The following is a 17,148-nucleotide window of genomic DNA, read 5'->3' on the forward strand; positions in this document are numbered from 1 at the left end:
ATGAGATCAATTTTTCTTTTATTTTAAAAATGATTAGTACTTAACTTAGTAGGCAGTAAAAAGACATAAAGTAGGCATTTGCCATCCAAAAGTTTTCATTCGAGTTGTAAAGACAGTTACAATAAATAGCATTAAATAAGTGCTAGCATGGTGGCACATGCCATAATCCCAGCTACTCAGGTGGCTGAGGAATGAGAATCACTTGAACCTGGGAGGCAGAGGTTGCAATGAGCCGAGATCGTGCCACTGCACTCCAGCCTCCAGCCTAACGGACAGAGCAAGACTCTGTCTCTAAATAAATAAAATAAAAATAAAACAAATAGGAAAAGACAAGACACACACTTCATCTCCATCTCTGTTTCTGGTCTCCCAGATCTTCTTTCTCATTCATAATTACCATAACATCAGAATCAGTGAAATAAAAAGTACATGAGAAATTGTAAAACATTTTCGAACTGTGGACCATATATCACTCCTGCTTATAACTAGACATAAATTATAATTAACATCACAGAATTACATACACTAATTTTAAGGGAATTCTAATGACATACTATTTTAAAAGAAATTATTAAAAGGGAATTATTAAATTTAAACACAAAGTTGCAGGTACTGCCATGTCAATAAATATTAATGCAACAAGAAACTAGTCCATGTTTATGATGTAACTAAAGGATATTCACAGACCATAGTTCGGAATGCCTGATGTTATACGGTGGACTTTGCTGCTGACAATTTAGGAGCAGGACTCACTGGTGGGGTATTGGATCTGCCACTAACTTTAAACCTTAAACATTGTTTGAAATAAATGCCTCAAATTGACTAATTTCCTCCATTAAACGTATAAAGTTCTTGGGAATAAATGAGACAGCAAAAGCCAAGTTATTATTTTACATTTTTACATTCAATATTAAGAGTTTATCATATTAATTCACGTAATCGCCAGGCAGTAGACAATTAGAATTATCTGGAGAAAGGAAAGTACACATTTTGCAATGTATCATTCAGCTTTAGTAAAATGAACAAATAAACACCAAAGTCTTTATTTCTGAACATGAAAAAAATTACCATATGCTTGTGTAGCAAAGACAACACAGCAGGCTTGGTTGCTCAAACCTTGTATAACTTCAGGAGGGCCTATGTGCATGCCTGACCTCTGGACAACTCGTGGGAATGTATCCCCTGGAGTATCACCCATTAGAAGGTTTTTTTGTATGTCTGAAGCACTAAACCAACTTGTCCAGGTTGATTTGTACACTGCAATTTATAGTACACTTCTTTCTTTCTGTGGGTTGGAAGTTTTGCTCATCACAACTGGCCTCAAAGACAGAATGTATCCATATAACCCATGCTCAATAAAAGCCCTATACTCAAAACTCAAAGGGTTTCCCAAGGCAGAAGCACTTTGCATACTTTACAGCTCACTGATAGAAGGATAAGCACATCCTGTGCAATGCCATAAGGGAGGACTTTGGAAGCCTATTTCTGGACAACTCCTGATGTGCCTTTTTCCTTCACTGATTGTTTTCTATCCTTTTGTTGTAACAAACCGTATCTGTGAAAGTAACCTCTTCAGGTCCTGCAAGTCCTTCCAGTACATCATCAAACATGTGGGTGGCTGTGAGGCTTAAAAAACAATACCTCAGAAAATGAAAGCATTCTAATATTAAAAATGCAAGGCTTTGTCCAACCATGCTGATTATAGGATAAAATAACAACCATTATTTAGTAGAAAAAACATTAAATTTCAACTTACAGGGTAGGAGGAAGGCCGCTCCATAGAGATTTAATGCCCTCATTTTGAATTATTTTAAAAAAGGCATCCTAAAATTATAATAGAAAAAAAGTAATCGAAATATATCTTTAAACCTGATATACAAAAATTTATACTGATGATTGGTAATTTCATTCTTTCAGGTATTTATATCTAAAAAAATAAGCTTTTTGGATTTATGTATGTCCATTCTTTTTAAAAAGGGAATTTTAACACAATTAAAATGAAGCATTTCTGGATGATACTAACTTCTTACAGAATGAAGTCTATATTACTCAGCTGTAGATTGTTCTACTAAGAGCTTAGAGAAAAAGCTTTTGAAAGGATTATTATAAGAAAGGAAGTAGAGCAAAAGCAGAGAATTGGTCAGATAAACTCGCCTAAGTATGAAATCAGAAAATATTAAAATGTGCTAAGTGAAATCTTTGGAGAGGAACCAAAAGTAGGCAAAGCTGAAGAGAAATCTTCTATTAACACTCTTACAATTTGATAACAGAAAGATAAAGTAATTAAAAATTGGCTAAGGATTTGAATATATATTTCTCCAAAGAATACATACAAATGGCCAATAAGCACACGAAAAAGTGTTTGGCTGCATGCAGTGGCTCAGGCCTGTAATCCCAGCACTTTGGAAGACAGGAGACCCCTTGAGCCCAGGAGTTCAACATCAGCCTGGGCAATATAGTGAGACCTTATCTCTACAAAAAGCTAAAAAATTTGCTGGGCATGGTGATGCACTCCTGTGGTCCCAGCTACTTGGGAGTCTGCAGTGGGAGGACTGCTTCAGCCAGCAGTGAGAGGCTGCACTGAACTGAGATCACACCACTGCACTCCAGCCTGGGCAACAGAGTGAGACCCTGTCTCAAAAAAAAAAAAAGAAAAAATAGAAAAAGGAAAAATGTTCATCATTGATTATTATGAAAATGCAAAGCAAAACCACAAATGAGATGTGACTTCATACCTACTAAATAAGCTAAAATTATAAAGACAGACAATAATAAATTCTGGTGAAAATGTGAAGAAATTGGAACCCTTAGATACTACTGGTGAGAATACAGAATGGCGTAGCTACTTTAGAAAATAGCCTAGCAGTTTCTCAGAAGGTTAAACATAGTTATCACATGATTCAGTAATTTCAACTCCAGTTACATTCTGAGAGAAATTAAAACACATATTCACATAAGGTTATATCCAAGAGAAATTAAAACACATGTTCACACAGAAACATGAATGTCCATAGAATTAATTATTCCAAAAAGTAGATCCATCCAAATGTCTATCAAATGATGAATGAATAAATAAAATGTAATATATTCACACAATATTACTTGGCAATAAAAGAAATAAAATACTGATACATACTACAACATGGATGAATCTTAAAACACTGTGCTAAGTAAAAGACCTTAGTCACAAAGGACTGCATATTTTCCCTGGTAAGGGAACCCTAGTAAGACAGAAAACTTTTAGACAATAACCATCTGCTCTAGCCAAACACCAAAGTGAAACTTGTGGCACCACCCAGACTCATATCAGCAAAGGCCAAGTAGGTAGCCTAGACTTCCACCAATGTAAGGCTGACAGAAGGTCAATAAGGAACCAAGATTTTTACCCCTACCAGGTCAGCAGTAAGGCTCCTTCATCCCTCTGCTAGGGTGGTGTCACAGGACGAATAGTGGAGTCAGTATTTTCACCATCACCCAGCAATGAGGCTACCCCACTACACCGTCAGTGGAAACCATGTAGAAAGCCAGAACTCCCACACATGCTCAAGAGTAAAATAGGTCTTCCCTCACACTGTGTGTCAATAGAGGCTGCGCGGGGGGAACCTGGACTTCTAACTCTACCTGGCAGTAACAAGATGACATCCCTTCTTCCCCATGGAAGCAATGTCAGAAAAAGACAGCTAAAATAGAATGTTTTAAGTGAGATTAAGAGTTTAATGGAATGCTAAAAAATGTTCAAGTAACTTACAAAGGAATGCAGGAAAAGCAAAACAGAAATAGAAAACACAACAAAGAGAAAATTTTTTAAAAAAGATAGGCTTAAGTCCTAATCTGTAATTCCATTACAATAGTTAAACTAAGTATACTAATTAAAGGATAAAAACTGACAGAGAGAAGTTAAAACATGACTCAATTTTATGCTGTCTAAAAGAAATTCACTTCAATTATAATGTCATAAGCAGGTTGAAAATGGAATGAAAGACTCAACACATTAAAGATGTTATTCCCCTCCAAATTAACATACAAGTTGAATGTCATTCCAATAATTACCCTAGCAATACTTTTTTTGTAAATATAAACAGGATTATGCTAAGATTTATGTGGAAAGACAAAGGAACTTTGGGAATAGCAAAAACAACTTTGAAAAATAAAATAAAATAAGGACCAGATGCTGTGTCTCACGCCTGTATCTCAGCATTTTCGGAGGCCACGGCAGGAGGACTGCTTGAGCCCAGGAGTGGGAGACCAGCCTGGGCAACACAGTGAGACCCTGTCTCTACAAAAAATAAATCACAGTGGCACATGCCTATAGTCCCAGCTACTTGGGAGACAGAGGTGGGAAAATCTCTTGACGCATATAGATTGAAGAAGCAGTGAGTCATGACTGCTCCACTGCACTCCAGCCTAGGTGACAGAGCGAGCCCTTGTCTCAAAAAAAGAAAAAGAAATATAAAAATAAAGTGAGAGGAATCAGTGTATCTAATTTCAAGACTTGCAGGTGCAATAATTAAGACTGTGGTATTGACAGAGTGAAAGACACAGAGATAAATGGAACAGAATAGAAAACTCAGAAATAGACACACCCAATATGCCCCACTGATTTTTAACAAAGTTGCAAAAAGCAACTCAATGGAAGAAATATAGCCATTTCCACAAATGCAAGTGGATATCCATAGGCAGCAACAACAAACAAATCTCAACCACAGTCTCATGCCCTACATAAAACTAACTCAAAATGGATCAAGGACTTAAATAAAATTTTTATGAAAAAGTCTTCAGAGTGTAACAGTAGATAAAAAGCTCTTAGCCTTGACTCCAAAAGTATGACCTATAACAGATATTAATAAATTGAATTTTGTAAAAATTATAAAGTTTTACTCTGTGAAAGACCATGTTTAAGAGGATGAAAAGACAAAGTAGAAGTGGAAAAAAATATTTGCAAATCACACATTCAACAAAATACTAGTATCTAGAATATATAAAGAACTATCGGGGGGTGGAGCCAAGATGGCCGAATAGGAAGAGCTCTGGTCTACAGCTCCCAGCGTGAGCGACGCAGAAGAGAGGTGATTTCTGCATTTCCATCTGAGATACCAGGTTCATCTCACTAGGGAGTGCCAAACAGTGGGTGCAGGACAGTTGGTGCAGCCCACCGTGTGCAAGCCGAAGCAGGGTGAGGCATTGCCTCACTCGGGAAACACAAGGGGTCAGGGAGTTCCCTTTCCTAGTCAAAGAAAGGGGTGACAGATGGCACCTGGAAAATTGGGTCACTCCCACCCTAATACTGCGCTTTTCCAACGGGCTTGGAAAATGGCACACCAGGAGATTGTGTCCTGCACCTGGCTCGGAGGGTCCTACGCCCACGGAGTCTCGCTGATTGCTAGCACAGCAGTCTGAGATCAAACTGCAAGGCTGCAGTGAGGCTGGGGGAGGGGCGCCCGCCATTGCCCAGGCTTGCTTAGGTAAACAAAGCAGCCAGGAAGCTCGAACTGGGTGAAGCCCACCACAGCTCTATGAGGCCTGCCTGCCTCTGTAGGCTCCAGCTCTGCGGGCAGGGCACAGAGAAACAAAAAGTCAGCAGTAACCTCTGCAGACTTAAACGTCTCTGTCTGACAGCTTTGAAGAGAGTAGTGGTTCTCCCAGTACGCAGCTGGAGATCTGAGAATGGGCAGAATGCCTCCTAAAGTGGGTCCCTGACCCCCAAGCAGCCTAACTGGGAGGCACCCCGCAGTAGGGACAGACTGACACCTCACTCGGCCGGGTACTCCCCTGAGACAAAACTTCCAGAGGAATGATCAGACAGCTGAATTTGCAGTTCACGAAAATCCGCTGTTCTGCAGCCACCACGGCTGACACCCAGCCAAACAGGGTCTGGAGTGGACCTATAGCAAACTCCAATAGACCTGCAGCTGAGGCTCCTGTCTGGTAGAAGGAAAACTAACAAACAGAAAGGACACCCACACCAAAAACCCATCTGTACATCACCATCATCAAAGACCAAAAGTAGAAAAAACTACAAAGATGGGGAGAAAACAGAGCAGAAAAACTGGAAACTCTAAAAAGCTGGAAACTCTAAAAACCAGAGCACCTCTTCTCCTCCAAAGGAACACAGTTCCTCATCGGCAACGGAACAAAGCTGGACGGAGAATGACTTTGACGAGTTGAGAGAAGAAGGCTTCAGACGATCAAACTACTCCGAACTACAGGAGGAAATTCACATCAATGGCAAAGAAGTTAAAAACTTTGAAAAAAAATTAGACGAATGTATAACTAAAATAACCAATGCAGAGAAGGGCTTGAAGGAGCTGATGGAGCTGAAAGCCAAGTTTCGAGAACTACGTGAAGAATGCAGAAGCCTCAGTAGCCGTTGCAATCAACTGGAAGAAAGGGTATCAGTGACTGAAGATCAAATGAATGAAATGAAGTGAGAAGGGAAGTTTAGAGAAAAAAGAATAAAAAAAAAAACAAACAAAGCCTCCAAGAAATATGGGACTATGTGAAAAGACCAAATCTACATCTGATTGGTGTACCTGAAAGTGACGGGGAGAATGGAACCAAGTTGGAAAACACTCTGCAGGATATTATCCAGGAGAACTTCCCCAATCTAGCAAAGCAGGCCAACATTCAGATTCAGGAAATACTGAGAACACCACAAAGATACTTCTCGAGAAGAGCAACTCCAAGACACATAATTGTCAGATTCACCAAAGTTGAAATGAAGGAAAAAATGTTAAGGGCAGCCAGAGAGAAAGGTCGGGTTACCCACAAAAGGAAGCCCATCAGACTAACAACTGATCTCTCAGCAGAAACTTTACAAGCCAGAAGAGAGTGGGGACCAATATTCAACATTCTTAAAGAAAAGAATTTTCAACCCAGAATTTCATATCCAGCCAAATTAAGCTTCATAAGTGAAGGAGAAATAAAATACTTTACAGATAAGCAAATGCTGAGAGATTTTGTCACCACCAGGCCTGCTCTAAAAGAGCTCCTGAAGGAAGCACTAAACATGGAAAGGAACAACTGGTACCAGCCACTGCAAAAACGTGACAAATTGTAAAGACCATTGAGGCTAGGAAGAAACTGCATCAACTAACGAGCAAAATAACCAGCTAACATCATAATGGCAGGCTCAAATTCACACATAACAATATTAACTTTAAATGTAAATGGGCTAAATGCTCCAATTAAAAGACACAGACTGGCAAATTGGATAAGGAGTCAAGACCCATCAGTGTGCTGTATTCAAGAAACCAATCTCACGTGCAGAGACACACATAGACTCAAAATAAAGGGATGGAGGAAGATCTACCAAGCAAATGGAAAACAAAAAAAGGCAGGGGTTGCAATCCTAGTCTCTGATAAAACAGACTTTAAACCAACAAAGATCAAAAGAGACAAAGAAGGCCATTACATAATGGTAAAGGGATCAATTCAACAAGAAGAGCTAACTATCCAAAATATATATGCACCCAATACAGGAGCACCCAGATTCATAAAGCAAGTCCTGAGTGACCTACAAAGAGACTTAGACTCCCACACAATAATAATGGGAGACTTTAACACCCCACTGTCAACATTAGACAGATCAACGAGACAGAAAGTTAACAAGGATACCCAGAAATTGAACTCAGCTCTGCACCAAGTGGACCTAATAGACATCTACAGAACTCTCCACCCCACATCAACAGAATATACATTTTTTTCAGCACCACACCACACCTATTCCAAAATTGACCACATAGTTGGAAGTAAAGCACTCCTCAGCAAATGTAAAAGAACAGAAATTATAACAAACTGTCTCTCAGACCACAGTGCAATCAAACTAGAACTCAGGATTAAGAAACTCACTCAAAACTGCTCAAGTACATGGAAACTGAACAACCTGCTCCTGAATGAATATTGGGTACGTAATGAAATGAAGGCAGAAATAAAGATGTTCTTTGAAACCAACGAGAACAAAGACACAACATACCAGAATCTCTGGGACACATTCAAAGCAGTGTGTAGAGGGAAATTTATAGCACTAAATGCCCACAAGAAAAAGCAGGAAGGATCCAAAATTGACACCCTAACATCACAATTAAAAGAACTAGAAAAGCAAGAACAAACACATTCAAAAGCTAGCAGAAGGCAAGAAATAACTAAAATCAGAGCAGAACTGAAGGAAATAGAGACACAAAAAACCCTTCAAAAAATTAATGAATCCAAGAGCTGGTTTTTTGAAAAGATCAACAAAATTGATAGACCACTAGCAAGACTAATGAAGAAGAAAAGAGAGAAGAATCAAATAGACGCAATAAAAAATGATAAAGGGGATATCACCACCAATCCCACAGAAATACAATCTACCATCAGAGAATACTACAAACACCTCTATGCAAATAAACTAGAAAATCTAGAAGAAATGGATAAATTCCTCAACAAATACACCCTCCCAAGACTAAACCAGGAAGAAGCTGAATCTCTGAATAGACCAATAACAGGCTCTGAAATTGTGGCAATAATCAATAGTTTGCCAACCAAAAAGAGTCCAGGACCTGATGGATTCACAGCCAAATTCTACCAGAGGTACAAGGAGGAACTGGTACCATTCCTTCTGAAACTATTCCAATCAATAGAAAAAGAGGGAATCCTCTCTAACACATTTGATGAGGCAAGCATCATCCTGATACCAAAGCCTGACAGAGACATAACCAAAAAAGAGAATTTCAGACCAATATCCTTGATGAACATTGATGCAAAAATCCTCAATAAAATACTGGCAAACCGAATCCAGCAGCACATCAAAAAGCTTATCCACCATGATCAAGTGGGCTTCATCCCTGTGATGCAAGGCTGGTTCAACATACGCAAATCAATAAATGTAATCCAGCATATAAACAGAACCAAAGACAAAAACCACATGATTATCTCAATAGATGCAGAAAAGGCCTTTGACAAAATTCAACAACCCTTCATGCTAAAAACTCTCAATAAATTAGGTATTGATGGGACATATCTCAAAATAATAAGAGCTATCTATGACAAACCCACAGTCAGTATCATACTGAATGGGCAAAAACTGGAAGCATTCCCTTTGAAAACTGGCACAAGACAGGGATGCCCTCTCTCACCACTCCTATTCAACATAGTGTTGGAAGTTCTGGCCAGGGCAATCGGGCAGGAGAAGGAAATAAAGGGTATTCAATTAGGAAAAGAGGAAGTCAAATTGTCCCTGTTTGCAGATGACATGATTGTATATCTAGAAAACCCCACTGTCTCAGCCCAAAATCTCCTTAAGTTGATAAGCAACTTCAGCAAAGTCTCAGGATACAAAATTAATGTACAAAAATCACAAGCATTCTTGTACACCAATCACAGACAAACAGAAAGCCAAATCATGAGTGAACTCCCACTCACAATTGCTTCAAAGAGAATAAAATACCTAGGAATCCAACTTACAAGGGATGTGAAGGACCTCTTCAAGGAGAACTACAAACCACTGCTCAATGAAATAAAAGAGGATACAAACAAATGGAAGAACATTCCATGCTCATGGGTTGGAAGAATCAATATTGTGAAAATGGCCATATTGCCCAAGGTAATTTATAGATTCAATGCCATCCCCATCAAGCTACCAATGACTTTCTTCACAGAATTGGAAAAAACTACTTTAAAGTTCATATGGAACCAAAAAAGAGCCCGCATTGCCAAGTCAATCGTAAGCCAAAAGAACAAAGCTGGAGGCATCACACTACCTGACTTCAAACTATACTACAAGGCTACAGTAACCAAAACAGCATGGTACTGGTACCAAAACAGAGACACAGATCAATGGAACAGAACAAAGCCCTCAGAAATAATGCCACATATCTACAACTATCTGATCTTTGACTAACCTGACAAAAACAAGCAATGGGAAACAGATTCCCTATTTAATAAATGGTGCTGGAAAACTGGCTAGCCATATGTAGAAAGCTGAAACTGGATCCCTTCCTCACACCTTATGCAAAAATTAACTCAAGATGGATTAAAAACTTACATGTTAGACCTAAAACCATAAAAACCCTAGAAGAAAACCTAGGCAATACCATTCAGGACATAGGCATGGGCAAGGACTTCTTGTCTAAAACACCAAAAGCAATGGCAACAAAAGCCAAAATTGACAAATGGGATCTAATTAAACTAAAGAGCTTCTGCACAGCAAAAGAAACTACCATCAGAGTTAACAGGCAACCTACAGAATGGGAGAAAATTTTCGCAACCTACTCATCTGACAAAGGGCTAATATCCAGAATCTACAATGAACTCAAACAAATCTACAAGAAAAAAAGAAACAACCCCATCAAAAAGTGGGCGAAGGACATGAACAGACACTTCTGAAAAGAAGACATTTATGCAGCCAAAAAACACGTGAAAAAATGCTCATCATCACTGGCCATCAGAGAAATGCAAATCAAAACCACAATGAGATATTATCTCACATCAGTTAGAATGGCGATCATTAAAAAGTCAGGAAACAACTTAATAATAATAATAAATAAATGAGTAAATAAACGAAGAACTATCAAAATTCTTTTTAATTTTATTGTTATTATACTTTAAGTTTTAGGGTACATGTGCACAACGTGTAGGTTTGTCACATATGTATGCATGTGCCATGTTGATGTGCTGCACCCATTAACTCGTCATTTAGCATTAGGTATATCTCCTAATGCTATCCCTACCCCCTCCCCCCACCACACAGCAGTCCCCGGTGTGTGATGTTCCCCTTCCTGTGTCCATGTGTTCTCATTGCTCAATTCCCACCTATGAGTGAGCACATGTGGTGTTTGGTTTTTTGTCCTTGTGAAAGTTTGCTGAGAATGATGTTTTCCAGTTTCATCCATGTCCCTACAAAGAACATGAACTCATCCTTTTTTATGGCTGCATAGTATTCCATGGTGTATATGTGCCACATTTTCTTAATCCAGTCTATGGTTGTTGGACATTTAGGTTGGTTCCAAGTCTTTGCTATTGTGAATAGTGCCACTATAAACATACATGTGTATGTGTCTTTATAGCAGCATGATTTATAATCCTTTGAGTATATACCCAGTAATGGGATGGCTAGATCAAAGGGTATTTCTAGTTCTAGATCCCTGAGGAATCATCACACTGTCTTCCACAATGGTTGAACTAGTTTACAGTCCCACCAACAATGTAAAAGTGTTCCTATTTCTCCACATCCTCTCCAGCACCTGTTGTCTCTTGACTTTTTAATGATCGCCATTCTAACTGGTGTGAGATGGTATCTCATTGTGAATTTTGATCAACAGTAAAACTACAATTTAATTAGAAAATGGGCAAAAGACATGAAAGCCTTTTTACTGAAGAGGGAAATAAGCATATTAAAAGATGTTCAACATCATTAGCCACTAGGGAAATGCAAATTAAAACCACAATGAGATATCTCTACACATCTATCATAATTGGTAAAATAAAAGTAGTGACAACACCAAAACACTAGTGAAGATGTGGAGAAATTGGATCAGTCACACAGTGCTAATGAAAATGTAAAATGGTAGAACCAGTGTAGAAAACAGGTTAGGAGTTGCTTAAACTCTAAACATGCAACTACCATATGACTCAGCAACTGTATTCCCTAAGGCCTTTTTCCCAGAGTAAGTGAATGTTTGTAGCCGCTTTATTCGTAATAGCCAAAATCTGGAAAAAATTCTGAAAATAAACTGTATTGTATCTACACCATGAAATAATCTATATCATGAGCAATAAAAAGGAACAAATGATTGACACATGCAACAACCTGGATGAATCACCAGGTAATTATGCTATGTAAAAAATGCCAACCCCAAAAGGTTATATATGTTATGATTCCATTTATATAACACTCTTGAAATGACAAAATTATATAAATGAAGAACAGATTAGTAGTTGTCAGGGCTTAAGGAGTTGGTGAGAACACAAGGGAAATGGGTGTGGCTCTAAAAAAGGAAACAGGAAGAATCCTTGTGATAATGAAATTATTCTTTATTTTAATTGTATCAATCAATGTCAAAATCCTAGTGGTGACACTATATTAGTTTTGTAAGATGGTACCACTGGGGGAAACTAAGAAAAGAGTACATGAAATCTGTCTGTATATATTTTTTTCATTTTATATTATCTCAAAATAAAAATGTTTAGTTTTTTAAAAAGTTACCTCCCCCTTTTTTACACAAAACCATGAACCTATGAAAAGGATAACAAAGGGTTAAAAAGCAAAGAAGTAGTTCCTTGTTCTCAGTTTAATATGATTCTTAACCCTCTTGCAATGAGAAAATCTTTCACATATAAGATTAAATAGAAAATATACTGTGATTCTAAATAATATAACCACCTTACCAATGTTCCCTGGAAATTTCCTGGCTTCTTATACCATAGTTTGTTGCCTCCCTCTTCACAGACACATAGATGATCCATAAGTCCATTACTATATACAAAACATTTTCCTAACAGAAAAGATTCCAACAACCAACAATTACCTCACATAACCGTTATTACTTTTACAGATGAAGAAATTGACATAACAATGAGCAAACTAGAAAATTACGAAAAGAAAAACAATCTTGAAAAAGATAAATAACCATCTCTACTTTTTAGGATGAAACAGACAAAATTAATTTGATTTGCTTAATGCTACTGCAATGCATTCTAAACTCAGAGTTGTTAAAAGTAACTGTAAATTAAGCTGGTGTAATCCCTGCACTTTGGGAGGCCGAGGCGGGCGGATCACGAGGTCAGGAGATCCAGACCATCCTGGCTAACACAGTGAAACCCCGTCTCTACTAAAAATACAAAAAATTAGCTGGGCGTGGTGGCAGGCACCTGTAGTCCCAGCTACTCGGGAGGCTGAGGCAGGAGAATGGCATGAACCCAGGAGGCAGAGCTTGCAGTGAGCCAAGATCATGCCACTGCACTCCAGCCTGGGTGACAGAGCGAGACTCTGTCTCAAAAAAAAAAAAAAAAAGTAACTGTAAACTAGTGGACATTATGTTTTCAGAACTGCAGTAAGAAAATGGCTGGGCATGGTAGCTCATGTCTGTAATCCCAGCACTTTGGGAGGCCAAGGCCAGGGGACCACTTGAGGCCAGGAGTTTGATTTCAGCCTGGGCTACACAGTGAGCCTCTATCTCTACAAAAAAATTTTAAAAATTAGCTAGGTGTGATGGCACATGCCTGTAGTCCCAGCTACTCAGGAGGCTGAAGTGGGAAGATCACCGGAGCCCAGGAGGTCAAGGCTGCAGTGAGTTATGATCACACTACTGCACTCCAGCCTGGGTGACAGAGTAAGACCCAGTCTAAAAAAAAAAAAAAAAAAAAAGGAAAGACACAAAAATAACTTCTTTTAAGTTATCTGAGGGAATGAAGAAGGAAGATAAAAGACGAAAACCCATTTAGAGAAGAGAACATGGACGCATATCTTCTCTATCTGTCCAGAAGAAAAATCTGTGGTATGCAAGGGAAATTCAGACAAAAATATAATTTTTTTTAAATGTCATTCTCAATGTACATAATACTATGCTTTGTCTCTTTTTCTGTATCTGTACTGCTCAGTCTAGCCATTTGTCACATTCCACCTAAGGTAGTACAACTTTCTCTAATACCAACTTCTTCCCACTTACTGGACTAACTGTTGCCAAAATTGTCTTCTCTGCCCAACAGTAGGTAAAAATACAAAGCTGTGAACTTTGTAATACTTAAGTCTACGTGTTTCCTTCTGCTTTTACAGCTTTCTTTAATGTATAGGAAATTACCTTTCTAGCCTCTTCCCACAATCAATCTATCCTTTCATTCATCTAAAATACCAGGGCTGTTCATCCCATCTCACTGCTCTGTATTCAACACAGTGGCTTTGTATCTGTGCCAATTTTCTCACAGTCCAAACAGTGTGTTTTCTGCCACTTAAAATATGGTTGCAATGCCATTATCTTTATAAACCTATAAAATACTAAGGAATTGCTAATCTTGCCTATCTTATAAAAATACATCATTATTTGTCTCAAATTCTACATAAACTACTATCCAGAAATTAACCAAGCTGTCTGATAAAATAATAAATTTCCAATCACTACATTCAAGCCATAGTTGTATGATGGTCATGAACACTTGAACATGGGCACAACTTTTGGACACAGGCGTAAGCTGGATTCTAAGGTCCCTCACAAATATAATTCTGTTCTTACCTCTGAGGCACAAATACAAATACATAACCATCCTTTGCTTTAATTAGTAGGTCCATACAAACGTTATATATTTATTTGCTTTTTGCCTACACCTCATCACGTACAACTAACTGGTGAAAAAAAATGTTTTTCATGAGGATAAAGAGGCATCAATTTTAATAAATTAGCAAATGAATGTTATGCAAAAAAAAATAAACACAGGAACATTTAAAAATCAAACATAACATTTTTAGGGTAATTAGTACACATACCTTTGGGGAGTGGGTTGTTTTGGGCTTGCAGTCTAATTTTAACAACATCCAGGGGTGTCACTATGAAGATATGTAAATTTCAATTAGCAAGTGGTATCTGTAAATTGGATAGATGTTTTACAAAGAACACAAAATACATTGATTCATACTTTTCCTCATGGCTATATAATTGGTAAGCTTATTTATCTTAAAGTAGCCTTGAATGTAACATTCTAATTTTTTTGCCCTTAAATTTTGTTAATCAGTGAAAGATAGATGAATTATTTCTCTCATGAGTACTAAACTATTATTCGTAATATTCCTACAACTATCATTACATTAGCATTAAAGTTAGTATTTATGCTTTCTAATATAAGAAGTAAAAGTTCCAAAAGTCTTTGAGAATAACTTTCTATAAGTAATCAATAGTCAGATGATATTAGTCTTCCTAATCTGTTAAATTTACCTGTATCAAATAAGAGGCACAGATAATAAAAATTTGAGTAAACTGGTCATAAAACATCTTTAGCACCAAGTTATGCTATTCCATTTGGGCACAGCACAGCAAACGAAAGTAATTTTAATATGCATGCTATATTTTATCCAAGTAGAAAGAAATGCCAAATAATGGTTCTAAGAAAACTTCTCCTCATCTTGAGAATTATGACAATTATATTAGATGATCTCTATGACCTTTATAACTCAAATTCTGACCTGAAAATATATCATAAGCAATTAATTTATTTGTTCTAATCATTTGTTATTTACATAAACTAGCCAACTTAAAAATCATTAAAATGCTAAACTATCACCGAACTATGTCATTTGGCTACATCTACAAGAAGCTGACTGTAAGAAGGAGAAAACTGTGAACCAGAGAAATTTAAGAAATTCTGTTAATGCAAAGTAAAGATTATTTGTAATTGTTATTAACATAAATTGCGAAAATTCTGTATTATTCATTATGCTAATACTTTATTCCATCTTCTTGCTTTCTACTATAGAAAGGGGGAATCAGAAAAGTTTAACGTTGATAGGGACCCAAAAGAAATCCCAGTTATAAGCCCCTAATTTACAGATGAAATAATGAAGTTCAAATAAAAGTTAGATACTGTTCCCAAGTGTATTCACCCTGAAAATGGCAAAGCAAGGACTCAAGTCTCTTGAATCTCTGTCCAGGGTTGTTTTCATATAATAATATGATGAAACATTCATGGATCATAAATGATAGTATGTGTTGCAGGAAGTCAGGGACCCTGAACGGAGGGACCGGCTGGAGCCGTGGCAGAGGAACATAAATTCTGAAGATTTTATGGACATTTACCAGTTCCCAAATAATACTTTCATAATTTCTTACCCCGTCTTACTTTAATTTCTTAATCCTGTTATTTTTGTAAGCTGAGGATGTACATCACCTCAGGGCCACTATGATAATTGTGTTAACTGTACAAATTGATTGTAAAACGTGGGTTTGAACAATATGAAATCAGTGCACCTTGAAAAAGAACAGAATAACAGTGATTTTAGGGAACAAGGGAAGACAACCATAAGGTCTGACTGCATGCAGGGTCGGGCAAAATAGAGCCATATTTTTCTTCTTGCAGATAGCCTATAAACGGACGTGCAAGTAGGGAAGATATTGTTAAATTCTTTTCCTAGCAAGGAATATTAATAATTCATACCCTGGGGAAGGAATGCATTCCTGGGGGAGGTCTATAAATGGCCACTCTGGGAGTGTCTGTCTTATGCGGTTGAGGTAAGGACTGAAATACGCCCTGGTCTCCTGCAGTGCCCTCAGGCTTACTAGGACTGGGCAACTCCACCCTGGTAAATTTGAGGTCAGACTGGTTCAGTGTTCTCAAACCCTGTTTTCTGTTGTTTAAGATGTTTATCAAGACAATATGTGCACCGCTGAACATAGACCCTTATCAGTAATTCTGCTTTTGCCCTTTGCCTTGTGATCTTTGCTGGACCCTTATCAGGAGTTTGTGATTTTGCCCTTGTCCTGTTTCTTCAGAAGCATGTGATCTTTGTTCTCCTTTTTACCCTTTGAAGCATGTGATCTTGTGACCTACTCCCTGTTCTTGTGAGAGGTGACAGTGTGCTGGCAGTCCTCACAGCCCTCGCTCGCTCTCAGCGCCTCCTCTGCCTGGGCTCCCACTTTGGTGGCACCTGAGGAGCCCTTCAGCCCACCGCTACACTGTGGGAGCCCCTTCCTGGGCTGGCCAAGGCAGGAGCTGGCTCCCTCAGCTTGCAGGGAGGTGTGGAGGGAGAGGCGCGAGCGGGAACCGGGGCTGCGTGCGGCGCTTGCGGGCTGGCTGGAGTTCCGGGTGAGCGTGGGCTTGGTGGCCCCCCCCACTCAGAGCAGCCGGCCGGCCCTGCCAGCCCTGGACAATGAGGGGCTTAGCACCCAGGTCAGCGGCTGCAGAGGGTGTACTGGGTCCCCCAGCAGTGCCGACCCACCGGCACTGTGCTCGATTTCTCACCGGACCTTAGCTGCCTTCCCGCGGGGCAGGGCTCAGGACCTGCAGCCCACTATGCCTGAGCCTCCCACCCCCTCCATGGGCTCCTGTGCGGCCCGAGCCTCCCGGACGAGCGCCACCCCTTGCTCCACGGCACCCAGTCCCATCAACCACCCAAGGGCTGAGGAGTGCGAGCGCATGGCACGGGACTGGTGGGCAGCTCCACCTGCAGCCCCGGTGCGGGATCCACTG

The 17,148-nt window shown here is 38.9% G+C and overlaps 1 protein-coding gene across 2 annotated transcripts in view; it reads right to left on the reverse strand.

Annotated features, from left to right (window-relative positions):
• Positions 1 to 17,148, reverse strand: part of SLC25A40 (solute carrier family 25 member 40) — a 71,301-nt gene that overhangs the window by 14,469 nt on the left and 39,684 nt on the right. For both annotated transcript variants that reach the window (XM_003252350.2, XM_030822040.1), the window contains exons 4-6: positions 14,456 to 14,515; positions 12,364 to 12,470; positions 1,757 to 1,824 (exon numbers count right to left, since the gene is read on the reverse strand). In XM_003252350.2, the coding sequence (XP_003252398.1) occupies positions 1,757 to 1,824; positions 12,364 to 12,470; positions 14,456 to 14,515 (235 nt within the window). The remainder of the gene's footprint in view (positions 1 to 1,756; positions 1,825 to 12,363; positions 12,471 to 14,455; positions 14,516 to 17,148) is intronic.

The sequence above is a fragment of the Nomascus leucogenys genome, chromosome 11, assembly GCF_006542625.1.
Source record: "Nomascus leucogenys isolate Asia chromosome 11, Asia_NLE_v1, whole genome shotgun sequence".
Lineage (NCBI taxonomy): Eukaryota > Metazoa > Chordata > Mammalia > Primates > Hylobatidae > Nomascus > Nomascus leucogenys.